At 38.4% G+C, this 14,704-nt stretch overlaps 2 protein-coding genes across 10 annotated transcripts in view; both read right to left on the reverse strand.

Moving 5' to 3' along the window:
* Nucleotides 1-4,328: 4,328 nt before the first annotated feature.
* Nucleotides 4,329-9,732, reverse strand: si:ch211-114n24.6 (uncharacterized protein LOC795591 homolog). The gene is made up of 5 exons (XM_056267132.1): nucleotides 9,714-9,732; nucleotides 8,003-8,064; nucleotides 7,517-7,739; nucleotides 5,928-6,076; nucleotides 4,329-5,806 (listed from the first exon to the last, which is right to left on the reverse strand). The coding sequence occupies exons 2-5, from the start codon at nucleotides 8,003-8,005 to the stop codon at nucleotides 4,832-4,834; spliced, it is 1,350 nt and encodes a 449-aa protein (XP_056123107.1). The 5' UTR covers nucleotides 8,006-8,064; nucleotides 9,714-9,732; the 3' UTR covers nucleotides 4,329-4,831.
* A 3,141-nt stretch (nucleotides 9,733-12,873) lies between these two features.
* The window catches only part of bin1b (bridging integrator 1b), a 33,712-nt gene continuing 31,881 nt past the window's right edge, over nucleotides 12,874-14,704 (reverse strand). For 8 of the 9 annotated variants that reach the window (XM_056267127.1, XM_056267125.1, XM_056267130.1 and 5 more), the window contains 3 exons: nucleotides 13,566-13,631; nucleotides 13,146-13,247; nucleotides 12,874-13,058 (listed from right to left, as the gene is read on the reverse strand). In XM_056267127.1, the coding sequence (XP_056123102.1) occupies nucleotides 12,957-13,058; nucleotides 13,146-13,247; nucleotides 13,566-13,631 (270 nt within the window). In that variant the 3' untranslated portion in view covers nucleotides 12,874-12,956. Of the gene's footprint in view, nucleotides 13,059-13,145; nucleotides 13,248-13,565; nucleotides 13,632-13,858; nucleotides 14,204-14,704 lie in introns of all 9 variants that reach the window. The other variant, XM_056267131.1, reaches the window with a different exon arrangement.

A 14,704-nucleotide genomic window follows, 5' to 3' on the forward strand; every position in this document is an offset into this window, starting at 1 on the left:
TTGCTTATGTCCTTTTTATTTTCTTTATACAACACATTAATGATATTGAATGTTTTTTTTTTTTTTTGGAAGGCACATTTCCTTTTATTATACTTAGAAAAACAATTATTGCTTTTGAAATACAAATATTTGCAGTCATGTCTGCCCGTCTTATTGAATTCTTTCTACACATGTATAGTGTCTCAAATTACTGACTGCACAAATCAAAGCAAACCTTCTTATCAACCTGTTAGACACATATTACAAGCTCAAAATGATTATTCTCACATTGGTTTAGAGCAGGGTCTCTCTCCAACACGTCGCTCGCGAGCTACCAGTAGCTCGTGGTCTGATTGGTGGCAGCTCGCCAAGGGGCCGTTCACATATCGCGCTCACATATTTTGCGCGCTCAAGTTCGTTATTTCAAATGTAGGCGCGCGGTAAGCGCGCTCCTAATTTAAGTGACGCGCTCATTTTTTCCAGGCGCAGTATGTTTGTACTTCGCGGTTGTCTATGACAACTATTGACAACAAACCCACCGTGTCACGAGACTATCTATGGTAGCCCATAAGGGATAAAAAAAAATATATATATATTTTTAAAACGCGGCACACGCAACGACGGGCCGCACTAACATTAAACTTTAATGTCAAGTAGGGGGCCACAAAATATCACCCTGCGGGCCGCAAATGGCCCGCGGGCCGCGAGTTTGAGACCACTGGTCTAAAGCCTTTAAATGTCTAAATATTCTGGCTAATAAATGTTATCTGATTATGTAATCCATATGAAAACGAGAGGTACAGAGGATGTACTCAAACATGTAGCCTGTAAGCGCTTCCCAATGAGAAAATGACAAGACAAGGGTGAAAATCTCGCTCTAATTAAATGTAGCAGGCTAAATCGCCCTGAATTAAAATGTAAAAACAGATCAAATAATGCATTTGTCGAAATGTTGCGATATTGTTTCATTTAAGTTCATAATTATTCAATACATGTTATTTAATTTAGCAGCATTACCACGAAGCACCGTGGTTCGATATTTATTTGAATAAAAAATAAAAATAAAAAAACTTAATTCACAAATTGCATGCCTGGTTGAAAGGATCCAAAGATCCCTGTAGACTTTAATATTGAGTTGAACATTTTGTTCATGAAAACAAATTAACATGCGTTTTTTCAGATTATATTTAGTTTTGCTTGGAAAAAGCTGGCCCAAACCAGTTTTATTTCATCAATTACTGAAATAATTAAATATTTAGTAATAAGCTTTTATGACAGAAATATCACTAGGCTACATGTAACTTAAATCATTTAATTCCTTCATTATCAACACTGTCTAGAATAGCGATTTAAGTGTGAATTGTGACTTCTCTTTGTGTTAAATCAGCCTCAGACTCCAATAGCCGGTGGGGGGTTGGAGGGACAGTTCAGTGCTGTATCGAGCGCGCAGGACAATAGGCATAGGTGTTAATGTTCCTCTTTCATATGGAGAGCGAGGGAGACTAAATAAACTTGTTAAAAAGAGATTCAGCGCGAGAGAGGCAAAGAAAAACGCATGTTTTAATTTAATTATGTTGCTTTGGACAATTTTCGTTTTGTAGGCCTACTGTTTTAATTGTTTAATATAGCTGTCATTTCTTTGGCAATACAAATTTAAAATGTCGCAAGAATAAGATTAGCCTAGTGTTTCTTATTTTGCATCGCAAAAGAAATAAACTCTAAACCCGATGCAACCCTGTTTTAAATAAAAAAAACTGTCCCGACACTTTATTTAAACCTTGAAATGTTCGAACTTGGTTTCAAACTTAAGTAATTTTAGTGTTCTTTTACATTACACAATAATTTAGCAGACTAAAGACGTGCTTCTTCATTTTCATTTTCTGATGCAATCGTCTGACAATCTTCCTTCATCAGTTTTTGTCCTTTGTGCAGCGGCTGCGGTTCCAGGAATGTAGCAAATTTATGTTGTAATAATAATTAAACAAAACTCTTGACTTTAAATAAGTAAACAGTTATAAACAGTTAGCTATTTAAGCATCAAGAAGGTTAAACATAAACGCTGTAGGGCAACATCGGTTAACAACATGTATGCTACATTGAGATTCGATCCGAGTCGATTGAAGCTCCTCGAAGCTCGTGTTGTTGCGTTAACCACTGAGCTATCGTCTATACGTCTGTGACTGTTTTTATTGCAATGTTTTACTTTTTCATTATTTATTCAATTTCATTTCAGTAGCCTAATTTCAGTATTGTGATTATGAATTATTTTAACTACGTTTCACTTGTTGAATTCATCTGCTACCAGCTTTCAAACGCTCTGAATCAGTGCGGTGCGGCAGCAGATTACGCATTAGAGAGAATAAACAAACACTTTTCAGAGTCTATGATTGTAGCGCCTCTTGGCGGTAAAAGGCAGCAAATACACCCCACATTTTACCGCCGCGGTGGAACGGCTGATGTGGGCATTGTCATGGCTTGCCTCGACATTTGCGTTTGAATAGCGCGCGTCCTCCGTGGGCGTGTCAGATTAACGCGTAATGAAGTGTAATGAGCTGGGGGAAAAAAATCTGACAGCACTCTCTTTTCATACAGATTACATAAACTGAGAATATTTGTTTTTTATATAAATTACATCATTAAAAAGAAGAGAATTCAAGCTTCATAAAGAAAAACCTCTCGTGCCTGTATGACAAGTATTTGCAGAGTTAGAGTTAATTTTTCGGACGTGTTTCAGAATGGACTGCACTGACAGAGAGAAGGCAAAACTCGCATCATGTTTATTTTTCTTTATTTGACAAAAAGCACAAAACTTTGTTTTTATTGTGAGTATACAGAAAAATAATAGACAATTAACAGGATCGATTGATGTATAACACTTATATGTACGATCAAAATCAACAGAGTATTTTAAGTCTATTTTTCTGCTATGTGAAAAAAAAACGGCAAAACGCGCGGGCGCGTTTCTGGTCCCCAGAGGGTTAATGGCCATTTGTCACCAGAACATTTGAGCTGGTCTGAAAACATGTTGCAGACATTTGAACAGTAGTTTTCGCATTAATGCAACCCTGTGTATCTGTGTCATGAACTTTGCACTTTGGTAGATCAGCAGGAAGCCTCAGCAGATGTGCTCTTAAAGGGATAGTTCGCCCAAAAATGAAAATTCTGTCATCATTTACTCAACCCTTTGTGTTGAACACAAAAGAAGATATTTTGAAGAATATGGGTAACCAAACAGTTGTTAAGAAAAACCCCCACTATGGAAATCAATGGGGCCTATCAACAATTTGGTTACCAACATTCTTCAAAATATCTTATTTTGTGGTCAGCAGAAGAAATAAATTCATACAGGTTTGGAGCAACTTGAGGGTGAGTAAATGATTAAAGCATTTTCATTTTTGGGTGAACTTTCCCTTCAACCGGAAGATAATATGTTCACATCAAACACATTGACTGTAATAATGCTTTCTCACTCTTTTCCCCACACAAGGTTTTGTGGCGTGGATAAGCCCAAATGTTTAGAGAAGGACTCAGTGGAGAATGCCTGGTAGGGCTGTTGGTGATTTTAAGTGGAGGGCAGTGCATTTGTGTCAGTTTATGAGAGGAAAGAACCAATGAAAGGGTCAAGTTCATATTATGTTACTATCATGCTCCCAAATATGAGAAAATAAAGTCATCTAGTTTTAGGGGGAAAGTGTTGATATTTGTCCTGCGTTAGACGGGGTGAGAGCAGATTTATTTAAAAAAGTTCAAATAAAAGGAGCTGTATGTATAATGAGCTGTTAAGGGCTAGATTTGCATCCAAATAGATTCTCTTCGATGTAAATTAGACCATTGTGTTTGTGGAATTTACCTTTCTACGTCTGAAACCATTTGCAATCTATCCTCACACTGAAAAAGAAACCCTCTTACAATAGGATGAAGTGCAACTCTCAATTTACTGTTAGACAGAAAGCTTTTTTTTTTTTTTCATTTTTACCAATTAAGTTCTTAATATAGTACTTGCCTGAAAATGTACATTTAAACATTAGTCTTGTAAAGGCATCTGAGTGTTGTGCTATGGCAGGCCAGTAGTGAAATGATCTTAAAATGACATATATTGAGATGTTCAATAGTGCCTTCTGACAAATTACATACATGTTTTAATATTTGATATAACATGATTTTAACCTTTAAGTCTGTGCAAGGCCATCTCAAGCCCGCTGAAACAACAGAATGACTCATGACTTTAAGTCATGCAAATAGTGTAACACTGTTGTTGATTGCTTCCATGGCACCCTTTCAATGTGCTCTCCATTTGCATTTCCTTAGTCCTCAGGCAGTCAAATTACAAAGACATTACACAAGCAGGCTTCAGGTGGCACAGTACCGCCCAGTCTTTTATTCGTACCCCAGGGCACTTACACTTAGCTGTTAGCACTGTAGTGGTTAGTACTGCAACAATTCTCAACCTTTATGTCACTATAGTAACTGGTTATCTTGTTTGCTAAGGAACAATTTTTTTTAATGACAACCAACTCAGTGAAATAGACAACAACTAAAATGCCAATATGAGTCTTTAGAAGATATCACCATAACCTTTATGGTCTGTCACGTGCACTTGGAGTTGGCTTGCATAAGTCACGTGGATGATTTGTTCATATTCATGCACTCATTACAGACAAACAAAAACAGACTGACAGCTTGAATCGATATAAGGATTTTTTTTTAAAGGCACATAATCTACATGTCAGATACAGCTTTCAAATGAGCATATGAAACATAAAAACAATATTTTGTTAGTGACAATACTGTTTGTGAAAGCTATGACGATTTGTGATGTTTCTTGACAAGATTATGATAACCAGGGACTCCTTTAATACTCCTCTTCTTCTCCCTCGTCTGCGACGCTGTCTGTGCCCACCTCTTCATAATCCTTCTCCAGGGCAGCCATGTCTTCTCTGGCCTCTGAGAACTCTCCCTCCTCCATACCTTCACCCACATACCAGTGAACAAAAGCTCTCTTGGCGTACATCAGATCGAACTTGTGATCCAGACGAGCCCAGGCTTCGGCAATGGCTGTAGTGTTGCTCAACATGCACACGGCTCGCTGCACCTTAGCCAGGTCTCCTCCAGGAACCACAGTCGGGGGCTGGTAGTTGATGCCAACCTTGAATCCAGTGGGACACCAGTCCACAAACTGGATGGTACGTTTGGTTTTAATGGTGGCGATGGCAGAGTTGACATCTTTGGGTACAACATCTCCACGGTACAGCAGACAGCAAGCCATGTACTTGCCGTGACGAGGGTCGCATTTCACCATCTGATTGGCTGGCTCGAAGCAAGCATTGGTGATTTCTGAAACGGACAGCTGCTCATGGTAGGCTTTCTCTGCAGAGATCACTGGGGCGTAGGTGGCCAGAGGGAAGTGGATACGTGGATAGGGCACCAGGTTGGTTTGGAACTCGGTCAGATCTACATTTAGGGCTCCATCGAAACGCAGGGATGCTGTGATGGAGGAAACGATCTGCCCGATCAGCCTGTTGAGGTTTGTGTAGGTGGGACGCTCAATGTCGAGGTTTCTACGGCAGATATCGTAGATGGCCTCGTTGTCCACCATGAAGGCACAGTCGGAGTGCTCGAGGGTGGTGTGGGTGGTAAGGATGGAGTTGTAGGGCTCCACCACCGCTGTGGACACTTGAGGAGCTGGATAAATGGCAAATTCCAGTTTTGACTTCTTCCCGTAATCGACAGAGAGCCGTTCCATTAGGAGGGAGGTGAACCCAGAGCCGGTGCCACCACCAAAACTGTGGAAGATCAGGAAGCCCTGGAGCCCAGTGCACTGATCAGCCTACAGGATTAAAAAATGAGTTATTCCTAGAATCACCTGTCAGGATTTGTCAGCTGTTCTATTGCAGACCAAAATGCAACCCCTAAGATAAAGCCAACCTTTGACCCCAAGACTGTCTTACCAGTTTGCGAGTCCTGTCCAACACCATGTCAATGATCTCCTTTCCAATGGTGTAGTGCCCACGAGCATAATTGTTGGCAGCATCTTCTTTGCCTGTTATCAGTTGTTCAGGGTGGAACAACTGGCGGTAGGTACCTGTGCGCACCTCATCTGGAAAATTGGTAGCACTTTATTTAACAGTCCTGTTCCGCATGTACATATAATGTACTTATTATAGTAATTACAATAACTGGGTTATAACTAGGTACTAAGGGTGTCACGATTTCGATTTTAAATCGAAATCGATCGAAATTAAGTCACAATCTCGAACTTCGAAATAAAAAATGGAATCGTCGATGCTGCCACGCCCCCATGTCAAGAAAAAAAAACACGCGTGTTGAAGTGCTGCGAGTCAACCTCCTCTATCTTAGCTACAGCCAGTCAAAAGATAGCATGGCAACTGCAGATGCAGGAGACCCATCGACAGAACTTGAACCGTCTATTCTTTCACTGAAGTCACCGGTGTGGAAGTATTTTGGATTTCCAGGCAGTGAGTTATGTTGTCAACGTTCGCGCTTCAAAAAAGCCACAGTTTGCAAGCTCTGCTATGTTCGTGTACCATATTCTTCCACTGGCAGCACGACTAACATGGCAGGGCATCTCCACAAAAACATAGATTTATCTGTTAAATCAACAACTGTTTGTTTGTTTTGTGAACTTGAATGTCGTCATCTGCCTGTTTGCGAGGCGGCTTTATGTATGTGTGCAAAGAAAACCATCTCTCAGAGAGCGCGCGAGTACTGAATAGTTTAAAATCGCTTGAATGTTCAAACTGGTGAGACTTAAAAAGATGTGCAAATGGTAAACTTTAGTTACTCACGATGCAATGCTGGCCCGATTATGCAAGTGACAATTCTCCCATTTTGAGAGACAGAGAGAGAGAGAGAAGACGCGGCACCGCTGAACACTCACGCTGTTTGTGAAATTGCATTTCGCAGACAGTTTAAAATGACTGATTTGATTTTATAATCTGCGTATGGCAGGTTATTTTGCTTAAGTTTCCAATTGACTAAAGATATAAGGTATTATATTATATTATAAGCACTTTGTTGTTAATAAATGTTTTAAATTTGACAATGTAGTGTGGTACATTGCGAAAAAAGGTCAGATATTATACTGCATAAAAGTATATTCTAAAAATGGCATAGCAACCTGTGCTTTAAAAAAAAAAAAAATGTAAAAATCGAGAATCGAATCGAACCGTGACCTTAGAATCGAAAATTCAATCGAATCGAAGATTTGGAGAATCGTGACACCCCTACTAGGTACTAACCCTGAACCTACCCCTAAACCAAACCTTAACCCTTGTAGTTACCTTATTACCAGTACTTTCTTGGTTAAGTACAATGTAATTACACATACTGTAAAATAAAGTGTAACTGTAAAATCAATTTGTATTTTACTATTTATTATTTTATTATATTTTAGATAAGATAATTTGGCCATTTGCACCATTTATTTTCATCAGATTACTATTGGTATGTTATAAGTTGAGAAAAAAATCTAAGTCAGTCTTCTTCAGTATAGAATTTATACAGTCAGTTTCATTACCAATGACAGTGGGCTCCAGGTCGACAAAGACTGCTCTTGGGACGTGTTTTCCAGCTCCAGTCTCACTGAAGAAGGTGTTGAAGGAATCATCTCCTCCTCCAATGGTTTTGTCACTGGGCATCTGACCATCTGGCTGGATCCCATGCTCTAGGCAATACAACTCCCAGCATGCATTGCCCATTTGCACACCTGCCTGGCCGACATGAACTGAGATGCACTCACGCTACAGGGAGTAAATGACAGGCATGTTTAAAACTGCAAAAAGCCATTTAACTCTCTTTTGGAAAAGAACATCTTTTTCTTTTAATTTTTATAAACACAAAGCTAAAACCAAAAAACATTATCAAGACAAAGTCTGTAAAATAAAATAAACAAATTGCTAACAAAAGTATTCATGAAGACTAAGACCATTATTTTAAATTCAAGTACAATCATTCTCTATATTAAATAAAGCATCAGACAAATAAATCTTTTAAAATGTCCTACCATTGTAGAATTTTCCTCTGGCCGACGTCAAGTGTTCGGTTGAGAAATCTTGTGAATGTTCTCTGTGAAGATATCATCACTATTTAAAGAGCAAGCTCATGCCATGGTAACATGGTTTGTTGTTGGCAACAAAGAGGTTAAGTCCAATTATGTTAATGTAATTCATAGATGACTGCAGTGCACTAAACAAACAGGCCTAGTTACATCCCAGTGCTTCATGTTTCCTGCAAAAGACACGCTAACAGGCCAACACTCGCCCAGTCATCCACAGGCATTAATATTTAACCCTGCATTGGTAAATCACATCTTAACAGAATTGGGTGAGGTTTCAGATGGAAGAACAATGTAAAACAGAAGTTAAGGGAAAGATGGGAGTGTGAAATTAAAAATGTTTTGGTCCAACAATGCTAACCCTTTGACAGCACACTAAAAGCAATCACTATTTTTCATACTTATGGTTAAGGATTAAATCAAACCCCCAACTCTAAATGTCTGTTCACAACAAGAGTGAAAACAGCCAAATCTACTTCTCTAAAATCTCTTTCTCGTTCTTTGTTTCTGTCTCTACATAAGCTGTACAAACTCACTGTAATCTGAAGCACTTACTATGTCATTTCTGTACCCTAATTAAGTCTGTAAACTATTGTTAACCGGCCAGGTGGCCATGGAGCTCAAGAACAAACAATTCTCATCTGTTCCCTGAAAGTTCCCATGACAATAGATGCACATGAAACATAATCAAGTCAGAAGGGGGAGGGTGGAGCTTTGTTCAAAATGTTAGGCTATGGCTATGTCCCCCCCCCCCCCCCCCCACCCAATCTGATTCAAATCACATCACGTCTCGAGCTATGTTCCTGTCAGTACAAATCTGATTTTTGATCAATTTAGCAAGCGTAAACTTCAAATAATAATACAAAATTAACATGAAATGCGATTTTTTACAAATCCGTTTCGAGCTAACTGTGAACGCACAGTAAGTTACATTCATATGTGGTTTAAAATCCTATTTAAATCGCATTTCTGGAAATCCTTTTTAGTCTGACTGCTCCGATCGGATTTCGCGTAGTTTATGTCAGTAGGTTACGTTACGTTAACTGCAGTCAAAGAAACCGCAACAAACGTAACTTAATTCTGTTTCTCTAATGCGAGACCTTTAACGTTATTTTAAAAGACGTCCGTGAAAGCTATGACGCATCTCTGTCAGACGCAATTTAAGCAAAGAGTGCCTGAGAAAAACGCGCTGTCCTGATTCAGTATCTACGGTCAGATGATATGTTGTCAGGATATTTGTCAGTGTCATTATTCTAACGTTATTGTCGTTACTTGGTACAAAATAAAGCCTCACCTCAGAAAAAACGAACTTGTTTTGTGTTAAGTAAAGTGGGACGGTACTTGTGTGTGTCAAGCACTTTTGTGAAATAAATTTGCTTAGTTTGGGTCGCGGTTGTCGGTTGTCATAGATATAACGTTACGTATATCCATGGCGGTTGTTGTTTTTGGCGTATAACGCAGCGTCATTGCCATAGAAACCAATGCAGATATTCCAGAAAACGAAAGAGCGCATGCATATAAGTACAGCTCGCTATCTGAACAGACATTTTTTTTTATCAGATTCCAATCGAATAGACAAATAATTGGATTTGGGCTGACAGTATTAACGTTTCAGAAAAACCACAGGGATTACAGCACAGCACAGAACGCATCACAATACCTGTCTAATCCAGACGTCGCTTGGATTTTCTTGTGCGATGGAGCAGTTTTGTACAGAAGACCGACAGAGCGCTTATTTAACGTAAATTAGAGAGCGAGACGATGCACCACCATTTTCCAGCATCCGTTTGGGAAAAAACGCCTCGTCACATACATGGGTACGCCTACGTCGTTACCAATGCATTGCAACCCATGCAAATAAATTGCTTATGTCTGGACACATTGGATCCCGAATAGTGCAGACAGTCTGCCTGAAAAGATCTGTTTTGAGAAAAAAAAATCCTATTTGCCTGCAGTCTGAACAGCCTTGCTGCTGCTAATATAATAAATTAGCATAAATGCTGCTATCTGTGTTGTATATTTTGAAGCTCACAGGCTTAAGATTTCGGTTAGCCAAGGAATAAGATGGTTATCAAAGGGCTGTAAACGTAGTTCAGGCTTTCATATGCGATGCGAGTAATGTAACATTATAAGTATTAAAGGGATACTCCACCCAAAAATGACAAATCTGTCATCATTTACTCACCCTCAAGTTGTTGCAAACCTGTATGATTTCCTTTCTTCTGCTGAACACAAAGGAAGATATTTTGAAGAACGATTGGAACCAAACAGTTGTGGGGCACCTTCCATAGTATTTTTTTCTTTCTACTATGGAAGTCAATGGTGCCAAAGAACTGTTTGGTTCCAATCGTTCTTCAAAATATCTTCCTTTGTGTTCAACAGAAGAAAGAAACTCATACATGTTTGCAACAACATGAGGGTGAGTAAATGATGACAGAATTTTCATTTTTGGGTGGAGTATCCCTTTAAGAAACAAGCGATGCTTAGATTTAGGACCCTTAACATATGTTATTAAAATGATCCCATGACAAAAAGTGGATGTATGATGCAAGATGAACGAGATCGAGGACCCTAGATTTGAAGTTCAGCATGATTTTAATTTTATTATGCTTTTTAAAGTCTGCCAGACAGGGTGGTTCACAGAGTACTGCATGTTAAGACAGAGCATCCGGACATAATGCTGCAGGACACAATTTACCCTTTCTGATCAAATGTATATAGTTAATGTGATACATCTCAGTTTTTCCACAGGCTAGTTGTAAATATCAGAACCTTTATCATTTAGATATCAAGAGTCACCAAACATTTACACTCTTTTGTTAGGAGGAACCATGAATAGACCTGCATCTCTTGCAGCTGTCTGTTCATGTCAAACGTCTGATAAATATTTGAATATTCAAAACTGATTCAAATATAGAGCTTCTTGGGAGAGAAAATTAAAGCTCTGGTATGTAAACAGGTCAGAGAGAGAGATAATATATAAACTAAGATTTACACAATACAGACTGACAATGTCAGAATTTATAATACATTAGAGTAACAGTTTACAGCACAAATGAATTAGCAGCTAATTTACCCTCTTTGGTAGATTCCACACTGTTTTGGCAAAAAATAGATTCCCAGAATATATGACATCAAATTTTGACATTAGGTATTAAAAAAAGAGATGCAATTTGGTAAGTAGTTGAAGCACTTTTACATTCCAACCAATCCATTTTAACCAGCTAAACATGCTAAAATTCTAAGTCATTGTCATTTCTTAACAATGCAGTGTCAACATTATAGAAAACTGAATTTTATTAAAAAGAGATGTTTGTGCACATATTTCTATTGAGCATTACAGCTGTAATTCATCAAATGACAAAGAAGATAATTATAACCAGGCATATATCCATATGTGGATGCAGTCAAGCACACTTTTGCCATTTTGAATAAGTGATTCAGCCTGGATCACAGTGGTGGCGTGATATCAGCTCAATTCATTCAGTGAATTCCACCCAAATCCTGCATGTAATCAGAGTATCAGTGCACTACAGAATACATTTTCCTAGATCAATACCCACTGAAAATTTCAATCTATTTTTGACCTGATTTTCTATTTGAAATCTCAGTAAGATTACAAAAATGAGATTCTTCATTTTTCTCCAGAATAAAGCATATGTGCACCCATCTTAAAAGGGTCTATAAAACATTCATGCAACCATGACAAATGTTTAAACCACTTCAATTTTAAAATAAAGTAGCAAAAAGTGTTTCGAGCAAACTGTTGTTCGTACAGTATAACCACAGTGGTTTGTCCCATAGCATAATCGTCATAATCTTTGGTGGCATATACCTGAATACCTCAATAACAGAACAAAAGAAGAACATACATATCATGAAGTTATTGATCATAAAAGTATTGAGATGATGAGCCCCTCACAAGTAGTGCTAGATACCCCATCTATGGAACAACATTTTAAAATATTAGATTTCTGAGAGGATGAAGGGGCTCTACATGTTCAGGGGAGTCAAGAGATAATGAAATCAGCAAAACTTTAAAGTCAACATGAAATAGAGTTTGCACTTCGCACCTGATGCATTTATGAATAAAACAGGATATATACTGTACAGCAGGACCTAATTTAACGCATTGAAAACTGATTTGTTTAAATACCTACAGGGATTTGTGATATCAGCTGACTTTTTAATCTTGATCAAATATGCAATGCCTACTTATAAGTGCAGATAGCCAACCTTGTTGACAAAGGCTACTTTCACAAACTCCGTCCACCATTGCTCAGATATTTTATCTTTAGTACAAATAGTATATTAATCCTATTTACACTTTGTGTAAAGAGCATCTATCACTCTTTGCACTTGCTATTGGTTGCTTTGTGGAAACAGTATTCTACCCGTTTTTACACATTTTTTATTTTACAGTATGTGGAACAAGCACTGAAGAATAATGCACAGTAAGATCGAAAAAGTATGTAAAGAAAGTAAATGGGTTCAATTTTGATTTCATGTTGACTTTGGGCAAAAGAATAAAAGATTTCACTGAAATATATTGATTGATGTCAATATTGAAGATTTGATCTGATGCTTCACGTACTAAACAAACATCCCAAAATGGGCCAACGACAAACATCATCAAATCGTCCCCGGTCTTCATCCATATCTGGCATCTTTTAATTGTGTCCATATCACTATTTAGTGTAAAGCATGCTGTTGCAAATATCACCTGATGAATTTACCTTTACTCTTACACTCCGGTTCTATAAAAGTGACCATGTATATAAAACAGAGCTTTTTTCGCTTGAGAAGCCCTTATTTTTGAGGATGTTTTATAAAAAATGTCATCACAGTAGAGTGGTGAGAAAACGAAGGATAAGAACAGGTGGTTGTGAGGTGGCTGTTCCGCTCACAGTTTCTGCGTGAAGTTTTCAGGGAAGACTCCTTTTACTAGGAGGTTTTTATTCTCAAGCCAGTGTGTCTCTTTTACGCCCACTAACCAGCCATCATCCTGTGCACACAAGCAAAAAGACAAGACAATGAGTCATTGTCCCATTGTATGCGAGTGTGTTTGAGCATGTGTGCCATCGTGACTGACCTGTTCATCTGGGTTGGCAAAGGGAAGCACAAGCACAATATCACCAGCCTTCAGGTCAAGTTCATCACTGTCTGTTGCTCCGTAGTCATGCATTGCTTTCACCTACCAAGAATTAAAAAAAAAGAGTAATTTAAAGACTTTTACGTGTTATACAAATAAATGCTGTTCTTTTGAACTTTCTATTAATTAAAGAATCTTGTTTTCAACTTTCATAATAAGAAATGTTTCTTGAGCATCAAATCAGCATAATAGATTGATTTCTGAAGCATCGTGTGACATTGAAGACTGGAGTAATGATGCTGAAAATTAAGCTTTGCATCACAGGAATAAAATTACATTTTAATACTTTTTCACAATATTACTGTATTACTATTGAGACTTCAATATTATCTGGCTTCTTGGGTTCCCAATTCAACGTACCTTATAAAGAACAGACGGAGGAAGCTCTGCATCTGATGAGCCATTTGTCACTGTTGGAGCTTCATTCTAAATACAAAAATGAAATGATAATAAAATAAAAAGTAACCATACCTGAGCAACAGAGAATAAAACAAACATGATATATACACAGAAAAACACATATAGGGAAAACCGAACATTCAACATGAACACGGTGGAAAATAGCCACACACCCACAGAACAACATTATTTACTTCTGGGCCATCCTAACACTACACCAATACTTCACAATTACTCAAGACTCTTGCTCTTACACTTTGAAGCTCCTCCCACTGAGGCAGCTTTGACTCCTCCTCCCAAGCCTGAGCCGTACCACTGCCCCAGTTTATATCTGCGTCCTGCTCTTGCCCTACCTGGGACCCTTCCTCGCCCCAGCACTCCACACCCCTGTCCTCCCAGTCTCCAGCCTCTGCAGTCGCAGCAGTCTCACTGACCCAGCCTGACTGCGCAGACACACTGTCCTGCTCATGCCAGCTGGGGGGTTCATTCGGCTCTACGGCAGGAGTGACCTCATCATCCCACGGAGAGGCTTCATTCGTCTGAGCGCCAGCTTTATCATCGGAGTCCTGAGAGGGGTCTGCAGCGGGGGTCTGACCAGGCTGGGATGGGGAGGAAGGGTCAGCCAGGATTGTTTTTTTTTTGGATTTGGGACAGATTGTTTGGATTTTGGGTCAAATAGATGCCATGGGAGAAAAGGGCAGGCAATAGGGCAAAAGGCAAAGATAGATATGAAGAAAAAGATAGATAAGAAACGTGAATTACTGTTCACTCTGTCCCAACATGATCTGAAGTCAAGTTAATTGTTGATTTCCCTTTATACCCTTAAATAACAGACTAATTTGTAATAATTATAATTTGATCAATAACAAGTTGTCCCCTAATTACTAATTCAAATCAATTACAGTACTGTTTTAATTATTCAGTTGAATTATTTATTTAAGTCTGTCTATCTATCTATCTATCTATCTATCTATCTATCTATCTATCTATCTATCTATCTATCTATCTATCTATCTATCTATCTATCTATCTATCTATCTATCTATCTATCTATCTATCTATCTATCTGTCTATCTATCTATCCGTCTGTCTGTCTGTCT

The sequence above is a fragment of the Rhinichthys klamathensis genome, unplaced genomic scaffold, assembly GCF_029890125.1.
Source record: "Rhinichthys klamathensis goyatoka isolate OS25496 unplaced genomic scaffold, OSU_Roscu_1.1 h1tg000254l_1, whole genome shotgun sequence".
NCBI lineage: Eukaryota > Metazoa > Chordata > Actinopteri > Cypriniformes > Leuciscidae > Rhinichthys > Rhinichthys klamathensis.